The sequence below is a fragment of the Pseudopipra pipra genome, chromosome 13 (genome assembly GCF_036250125.1).
Source record: "Pseudopipra pipra isolate bDixPip1 chromosome 13, bDixPip1.hap1, whole genome shotgun sequence".
In the NCBI taxonomy this organism is placed as follows: domain Eukaryota; kingdom Metazoa; phylum Chordata; class Aves; order Passeriformes; family Pipridae; genus Pseudopipra; species Pseudopipra pipra.
Genome location: NC_087561.1, coordinates 350,693 through 360,076, shown reverse-complemented (window position 1 = coordinate 360,076; position 9,384 = coordinate 350,693). Strand labels below are relative to the sequence as shown.

The window sequence follows — 9,384 nt, the reverse complement described above, 5'->3', positions numbered from 1 at the left end:
CACAATCACAAAGAAAGCATCTGCAAATAAAGCCCACACAGGTCATCAGCAGAATGGTGGCAGCAGCCTTGCTCTGCCATTGCCAGAGTCTGCCCCGAGACAGTGGGAACACAGGGAGGGACAGCCACAGCAAGGCAGCTGCAAAGCAAAGTGTGCTGAAATGCCCAGTCCAGGGTGATGGCACGACAGACCTCACAGTGTTGGAGCAAGCAGCAGCACCAAGGCCCAGCCACCCTCTCCACACTGACCTGGTGGTGGATGCACATTTGGCACAGCGGGCACTCACCAACAGCAGCTCTTTCCCCTCCATCCAACCCATCCATTTGGATGTTGAACATTTATACTCAGTGTCTCCACAAAGAAATGTGAACTCCAGTACTGGCTCCAGTCAGACTGCTTAGAGGGACTGGGGGGTGAAAGAGCTGTTATTCAAGCAGTTGCTTTTCAGGGTGCACGTAAAAGCTCCTTATTTGCGAGGGAGCTACCAGGCTGATCTCTGAGCACCACAGGGTAGACCTGCTCAGCTGGGAGACACAGCACTAGGCTCAAAACAAGCCTTCAGTAACCAGCCAGACACAATCTGCTGAATTTCTCTGAACTTTATTGGCACTTCAGGAAGAACAAGGTATAGATTTTAACAACTCCTCCAAACAGGAAAGAAAATGCCTTAATATCAAGGTTCTCTCTGCAGATAAGCACATAGACTCATGAATTACTCCACAACCTTAAGGAATTGATGTTTTATTATAATCCAGAAATAAATTGGTCAAAAACTTCCAACATAATTTACAGCAACAAAAAATAAAACAAGAAAAAACAAGCCAAGCAAACATTTGATAAAGTACTTCCCTCCCCCCACCCCCAAAAGGAGTAGATATCCAATTAAACTGGAACGTGGAGAGGAAGAAGAACTATTCACTGTATTCTAACAAATAAAAAAATGTGTCTACAAATCCCACTGTAATACTGAAAGCTTCTTACATTAGTTTTCTTGCAAAATATCATTTCTTTACAATACAGTATACATTTCCACGGGAAGGAGGACCATAAACATATCCTCCATCCCTTGACTAATATTTTCTAATTGTGCATAGCTAGAAGTATTGAAATCAAATATCATTAGATACCACTGGAATATAATACTGGTTAAGAAGAAGGCAGGGCTGAAACAACTACAAAGAGTTAGGTGGAGTCACTGGCACAAGCCGTTCTATTCCTATATTGGACCGTGTGGAATTAGAACGTTTAAAAAACCCTATTAACAGAAGTCATGCCAACATCATAATACATGAGCTCAGCAGTGTTGTGTGACCCATCAAAGCAGAAAAGGTTTACTGGTTTATTATTTGAACACATATTCCAGGCACCATACATCAGCTTGTTAGGAAATTGTTAAAATGTAATAAAGGCTTTTCTCCCCCAAATACATCAATAGTCACCATGGACAGAGCAGAAGTGCTGAGAACCAGCTTTTAAGCACCAAAACAGAAGTGTAAAAATTGTCCGTTCCCCAGTAATGAGACTCACGCAGAGTGAGTGCCAATCACCTTCAGAACAGAAATACACCAATCGGGTCTGACAATTTAACTGCAATTGTTCATTTGGGACTTTCAAAGTACTGAGGGATGTGTTCTCGGCCAACAAAAAGCTTGCCATGCCATGTGCCCCTCCAAAAGCATGCTGTGTCCGGGGGAGAGCAGGGAGCTCCCACATGACACATGTGGATGTTTAGGAGCATAGCTTAGCGTGTTGCTTCCAATAGAGGTTAGTTGGTGTTTGTATGGATCTCCACACAGACTTGCATTGCTTCCGAAAAATAAAATACAGCACTGGTGAGGTTGTTTCCAGCAACCCAAGGAATTCCTGGGTAAATACTGCAGTTTGTTAACACTATCATGAACATTTCTTTTTTGGCACAGTCCCCCTTTACCCTTTCCCATACAGCAGGGAGCTGAAAATGTTTCAGCTTTCAGATGTTTCCCTTCTGTCACCATTAGCAGTGACATCATAAAAAGGGAGAATCCACAAAACTGAGCAAGTCACAAGATTTGGGATCATGCTGGGCAAGAAAATAAATCACAGGCTAACCTGGTGACTTCCTATAGGGACAGGCTAATCCAAGCAAGGCAAAGCAAAGGAGGACTTCACTTTAGGTGGAATCCATTTTTAGAGGCCTCTCCTGAAGGTTAACAGTTGCTTTTAGCAAGGATCAAGGCAAAAATCCAATTCAGCCCTGAGCACACGTGGCTATTTCCTCCCCATAAATAGTAGGGAGGATTCTGGGTAGCTACAGGATGGACAGCTTGGATGACAGACATGATAGTTATGATAATAACTGGCACAAGTGGCTCTCAGGACCAGTCTCGCAACCACTTGTGCCCCATTTCTAAGAGACAGAGCCCTCTGTTCTCAAAGCTACAAAAGGGCAAAGCATCCTTCTGGGGAAGGAGAAGCACTTGAGCCACAGATCTGGCAGAATGCTAGTGAGGATTAAGGCAGCAATTCGGCAAGTGTCTCAGGATCCTCTCCCCTCAAACGCTGCTTGAAGCCAGGAAGACAGATGCAGTCCTGTACATGACCCACATACAAGAGTAGTTTTTGGTCCCCAGCTGCTGATCACTTTTTATGATTGCATCTAGTTTAAACTAAAGACATCTGAGCTACAGTAGATCTATACACAGTCATAAGGCACCAATGACTATGTGCTAAAAAGGCCTCTTATGGAAAACCCTGAAATCATGTTCACATAACTAGAAAGGTATTGGTTCAGCAAGGGAAAATACTGCTAAAGGAATTTTTAGTCTTTTACATTTCTACCTCCCACTTCAGGTTTTCATTGGCAAAACCAAAAAGGAAGGTTATGTACTTCAGCTATCTCTGCCTCACTGGTTACATTCAAGTCAGACAAATGATGGTGAACAAAGCCATTTACCAGAGACAAAAAGCAGCGAATTTGAGGCTCCAAACCACAATGCATCAGTGGAAATATTCCAAAGGCCTCCTCATAATTAGGAAATTCAAAATTCCATCATTAAGCAACAAAAGGTAATACCAGCAGGAACACCACAGAATCTGTTTGGTCTGCTTATATTTGTAGGACAAAAGCTTTGGTCTTTTAGAAAGAAAGTCCATATTTTACCTACAACCATTCTTCCTAACCTCCAGTCTCCCCTTCTCAACTACATGATTCAGACCCTGCATTAAGTCAGAAATTCAGATCCTGGCTACTAAGATTAATCCTAAAGCTTGTGCAGGTTAGTAGGAAGGCAGTGTCAGACTATCAGCTCTTGACTGTACGTAATGCAGCACAAGTATCTGCTGGCCTCCCCCCACCAGGGGAGAGGACAGCAACACAGCCACCTCAGTGAGCAACACCAAACCCAACACAGTGAGACTACCCCAAGCCAAACAATTTCAGATTAGCTCCAATACATGTTTGCTTTCCCAAGCCACCCCAGGAAGATGTAAATACTACTCTTTCTTCTGTTGCTTAACTCCAGCATTTGCCCAAAACTTGATAAATAAGACCATGGTCACTCTTCTGTAGTGGTTCCAGCATAGCACAATTATGAGCGAATGATGGGAGAGGATGGGAAAGAGAGAAGAGAGTGCAGGGCAGCAGGTGCAGGGGAGAGTTTACATGGACTCGAACTCATCAATGCGCTGCTTGGTGTTACCCTGACGAATCTGACGGAGGGTCTTGTACTTGTCTCGGCCCAGACGCATGTTCTCAGCATGGATCATGTCATTTGCCGTCTTCTTGGTTTCATCTCGAGCATTTGCCAGCTCCGAGGAGAGAGCCTTAGGAGAAGGGGACACAGATAGCAACAGGTTACACAAGCTGGAGACTCAAAGCTGGACAAGCAGCTTTCATCTGATCCCCCTAAAGATTCAGTTACCAACAGAGACGGGAAACAGACAAGCCACATGTATTCAGTTCTGGGCCACCTGCTCTAGCTGACTTGGCTCGAGCAAGGAAGTGGGACTAGATGATCGTTTGAAGGCCCCTCTAACCTGAACAGTTCTGTTATTTTGTGCAAGCTGTTAATATTTCTCCCTAACATTTTAAGGTAGAAAACATCAGGCAATGTCACCCTACTTATCTTTGAGCACAGTAAGAAAGATTGTCTCCAATGTATGTACTTTAGAAGAACAGTCAAGTGGAGAGATCCCTAAAGACAACAGGAACATCTTGCAGAATCTGAGAAATTACTAGCTTTCTACCAGAAAAGAAATTTGCTGTAGAAGATAAAGTGTCTGTGTAACCACCACAGCAAGATGCAGAACAAGCAAAGCATGATGCAAGTCAGGCAGCAAACAAAATGCTTGGAATTCAACACCAGAACACTGGAGTTCCTTACAGAAAGATGGTGCAGTACTGCTCTCTCCATGCTGAGCTCTAGGGGCCTACTCCCAGGGTTTTGCAATGCAACCCACACAAGAGCTAGAGACAGCTTCTTGATAGGAACCAGACCAAGTTCTTTGATTCATTGCAGCCAAGGCTAGGAGCAGCTGTCAGATGGCTGGCAATACTCACACAAAGCACACTATGCCTGACAGATGCTGCTTGTTGGCACTGTTTCAAAAATACTTCACTAGTTCCAGTGAAATGGCAGTCAAGTGCCAGGAGACAAGATCTGCCTCTCTACTCAGTAGTTACGCAGCTATCCTGGCAAGATCACAATCCTCTCTTCCCCACTTCTCCCTTCATTTTTTAAGTAACAGTAATACCTCCCAGCTGCTGTTAGTGGTGAGAAAAAAAGAAGCAGCACCCAGACACACATACTCTCTGCTGCCAACTTTTTACCTTCAAGTGTTTCTGGACCCGCTCATTCTTCTCTGCTTCAGTGGTGCGCTCCTCCTCACTGCGGTCCTTGATGGTGGCCTCTGACCGCAACTCAGCACTGGCCTCTGCTGCGTTCTCATCCTGCTCATCATCGTGCTCATTCTCAGAGTGCATGGGTTCAGTGACATGAGGGGTGCTCATGGCAGTCTTCAACTCCTCTTTGGTCTTCTCTAGGTCCTCCTGCACCATCTGTGCCTGCAGTAGGGCATGCCACAGTGAGTCAGTCAGTATACTCCTGAGTGCCGGAGATCTTTCACAGAAGCGTCACTCAGTGTTGTTACAGGAAACCTTGCACCTCAGAAGGCATATATTCCAAAACTACTCAGCCATCATAATTTGGAAAAGTTTTTGCTGGGTAACACTTCAGAGATTCAAAGAATGGTTACAATAAATAGAAAATGAGCTACAGGCCTAATTAGTCATAATATTGCTATATAGAGTTAGAGTAAGTCACCCATTCCACCAAGAAAACCAAAGCTGGGATTTACAACGGCCTCAAGTATGCAAATGTTCAGTGTAGTAGTTTAGATCACGACCCAGAATGAAGAGCAATTCCACAAAAAGTACTCCCATTTGCTCAGACTCTGCTTTACCTTCTGCTGCCACTCCTGGGCCTCACTCTCTTTCTTCTGCCTGGCCAGCTCCAGCTGTGTGATCCTAGCTGTGAGTTCTGCCATCTCAGCAGCCTGCAGAAGAAAGGCTTTTAGTGAGAACAAAACCCAAAGTACTTGCTAAATGAAGCATTTCATTTAAGTCCTGAATCGAACCACTATATCTAACATTTTTCCAATAAGAAGAAAGCCTTCCTGTTAACTTCAATTCCACCAATATCTCCATGATGCAAGAGGAAAGGAAGCCAAAAAAACTTTCGCATTTCATTGTGGGTTGGGGTTTTCTTGGTTGTTGGGTTGGATTCTTTCCTTCTCCTCCAAGCAGAGTTGCAGAAGTCAATTCTTTGAATCCAAACCAGGGAAAGCTCTACACTCATACCATCACATAAAAAAAAGGGGCAAAAGGCACTACAAATCTACTGTACAAATACACTTGTATTTACACATATGACCATCTGCTTGAGGCTAAAAATTAAAGAACCTATGAATACAGTGCTTCCTCACTATATTCATAGCCTGGTTTGCGTCAAGAGCTTGGACGCCTCCCCTTTCACTCTTTTCCCTACTGGATTTTTAGCTCGCTGACTTACCAGCTGTTCCTGGGTCTTTTGTTGATCATGGGATGCTTTCAATAGGGCCTCCTTTGCCTCTTCTGCTTCTCTGCGTTCTTTAGCCAGTTTCTCTGCTTCCTCTAGAGCTCGTTTTCTCTCCTGTTCCAGCTCCATAGCTCTGCGGGTCTGTTCTTCCAGTTCTGAAAGAATAGGGGAGCACATTGCAAGACAGATCAAGTAAAGGATGGCAGGAGAAGAGGAAAACACCCTCATGCCTACCTGCTGGACAAGAGTTTTCCTTCAGAGGAACAGGTAAAGGAGAGATGCGAGCAACTGTCCCCTTTCCTCTCTTTCACATTGTAACTGGAGCTGGAAGACTAAGAGCCAGGCCTGTTCCAAACCCAATTGATTTGTGTGGAAGCACTCATCCCAAAATTACATTCTTATGGGTGGAAAAGCATTTCACTTGGGCAACACCACAGTAACTCTGGCCAAGCAATTAGACAGTAATCACCACAGTACTGTCTGGTGTGATCCCTGCTACACTTTTTGACTCCTTCCTCTACAGATATCCTGGGATAAAGCTTCTAGCCTGCACAGGAACAACAGCAAGGTACTCCCTCTACCAGAGAGAGCCATCTTGGCTGCCATCTATTTCTTTAATGCAAATCCTTTCTCAGCAACTGCATACAGAGGGCTTACCTTCAATTCAGGAGGCTAAACCAGGGCCCTAACACCAGTTAGCATACAATACTGGAGAGACACACGGCTCAGAGATGCTCACAGCTTTACTATTTGAACCCTTCTTACTCGGACTATGCATCTAAGGAAATATTGGAAGATTTCACATTACCTTGCTGAGCTTTCTTGGTTTGCTCCTCAATTTGCTTGAGTCTCTCCATTAGCTCCTCCTTCTCACGTTCAATCTTCTCCTTCTCCTTTTCTGCCAACTCCCTCTTCTTCTTCTCATTCTCCAGCAGGGCTCTATTGGGAGGAGGTCACAATGTAATTTCAAACTATCACCTAGATTGGAGCACTTCCTAGTAAAGCCATGAGCACACAAGAGATGTGCATTACAGTACTCAGATGATGAGTTCGTGCAAAAATATAAAGCTCTGCTGGCATTCATCTCAACAGCAAGTTCATAACAGCAGTGTTATAAAGGAAATCTCCATATATCAAAATATGTATTAGTCCCATCAAATGGGCAGACAAATCTTTAACTCCAAGAAAGTAATGATGAGTCACATTTGTGATGAGTGCCATTACCTTCAACTCATTAGATTTACTGAAGCAGAAATCAATCTGTTCTATTTTTGGTTCAAGCAAATTAAGGCATTGCCAGCCATTTATCTAGCACATGATGCTACTTGTGCAGTGATTGATCAAGTCCAGGTTACTCAGAACTCTACCAACCTCTCCATCTGTTTCTGATGTTTCTCTTCTCGAGCCTGTGCTTTCATCTGCTGCACCTCAATGGTGTCTGGTTTACGTCTGCGCATGTAGAGTTCGTGGTTCCCCATGCAAAGGGCCAAGATTCGTTTGTTAATCCGTAACCGAGGGGCATAGAATACAAAGTCCTTGGGACAAGAAAAAGGCAGCATTAGACCTGTTCTTTCAGTCTAAGAATCCTCTGTGGATGCAATATGCTCCAAAACCCCAAGCCTTCCAGAATTGCTAGGCAGCTTTTCTTAACAATGTCTAATTGCTAAGAATAATTGTCTAATTGCAGAATTGTCTTATTGTCTAATTGTAGAATTGGTGGTGCCAGTTAGACACTTTTCTTTCAGGAAGGGATTTCAAACTGACAAACGCACACAGGGCAGAAGCACCCAATGTGTCATTCCAGTGTGCTGGGTTTCACTGTGACACACCCCTAGTGCCAAGCACACAGCAACAGCATCACCGTTCCACTACAAACACCAGCAGGGCTGGTTCACCAGGCACACTGAGACTGCAGCTTCTCCCACCTCTCTGTCAACTTAGTTATTCAATGCCTGGCCAGCCACATCAAGTATAACATCTTGTCTTATGCCAGAAAAGGTATTAAACGTTATGACCAATGGATGAATAACTTCATTCTATTAAAAAGGAGCAATGGCATCAGGGAAATGCTTCCAATCAGCAATGCAACAAGAATACCACGGAGAGCAGAAGGTATTGACTAGCACAGGAAATTATTAGGCCTTCAAGATGAAAGCATTTACATTCAATATAAATTTGCAAGGAAAAGAAACTCACCATACACAAAATGACCTAAAGCTTCTGCTTCAAGTAAGTGCAAACCTGCAAAAGACCATCCCACATACTACCAAAGCCAACAGGCTGCAACAGAAGCATTCACCATTAACAGAGGTGCCTCAGATACCTAACTGTATTATCAGAGAATCTGAACAGCCCTAGAAGAATCAGAAACCCTAAGCAAAGAGGTTCTCCCTACCACTGACTTTTAACAGTTTAAGCTTATACTGAATAAATGTCCACCCTCCTAGCCAGAAACAAGTCACAACTATCACATTACTGTCACTATACCCATTCTGTGCATACTGCCCTGATCAGATTTCCCTGCTTACATCAGCATTGACACTATTGATGAAAATCAAAATAGAGATCATTCAGCCAAGATGCTGAAAGTTTAATTTGAATGTTGCTTCTTACTGGTGCTTTCTTGTCAATAGGCTTGATAACAAATTTCTTGTCATTGAATGAGATATTTCGGATCTCACTCCAAGGGAATCCAATTTTCGGTGTTAGCCTGCAGAAATGGGAAGTAAAAAGAAATAAGTGAGCCTGAAGTCATTCAAAATTCTCGATTTAAAATATAAACCTCAAAATTCTACCAAATCTGCTCTCATATTTCAGTGCTCTTATGTTAACTGAAATCAGCAAACAAAATTAGTCATGCAGACAAACTACAAATATAAGAAGCAGTTTTTCAATCCTGCTTTTTTGGGTTTTTAAATGGAAAACAGAACTGGAGAATGCATCTATGGCAGAAAGACTAGAAATACAAGTAAAACTAGCTTGATAAGATTTGCCAATTTCTTGTATTTGTTGGTCCAAAGCAGCATATTTTATGGATTATTCTGTCAATGTCAAAAGCACAGCCAAGAATGATACAGAAATTGTGGAGTTTACTTAAAGACTTGAATTCCAGAAGAAATTAATTTTGAATGCCTTTATATTAGAAAGGAGCTGAATGCAATGATGAAGAGAGGGAGTTTATTACCTATCATTCTGCTCATAAATGTTTAGTCCAAGAGCATCTACACCTAGCCAGAGTTCAGAGCCCTTCTTGTTCTTAATGCTGAAGTAGTTCACACCATACATTTCCAGATCCTGTGCAATTTTCAAGTACTCCAAGACAGCATCTTCT

General features: G+C 43.1%; 1 protein-coding gene across 6 annotated transcripts in view; it reads right to left on the bottom strand.

Annotated features, from left to right (window-relative positions):
• Positions 1–584: 584 nt before the first annotated feature.
• MSN (moesin) overlaps positions 585–9,384 on the bottom strand; it is a 67,197-nt gene continuing 58,397 nt past the window's right edge. For all 6 annotated transcript variants that reach the window (XM_064669491.1, XM_064669488.1, XM_064669487.1 and 3 more), the window contains 8 exons: positions 9,238–9,384; positions 8,667–8,763; positions 7,425–7,588; positions 6,862–6,992; positions 6,048–6,208; positions 5,440–5,532; positions 4,808–5,041; positions 585–3,801 (listed from right to left, as the gene is read on the bottom strand). In XM_064669491.1, the coding sequence (XP_064525561.1) occupies positions 3,637–3,801; positions 4,808–5,041; positions 5,440–5,532; positions 6,048–6,208; positions 6,862–6,992; positions 7,425–7,588; positions 8,667–8,763; positions 9,238–9,384 (1,192 nt within the window). In that variant the 3' untranslated portion in view covers positions 585–3,636. The remainder of the gene's footprint in view (positions 3,802–4,807; positions 5,042–5,439; positions 5,533–6,047; positions 6,209–6,861; positions 6,993–7,424; positions 7,589–8,666; positions 8,764–9,237) is intronic.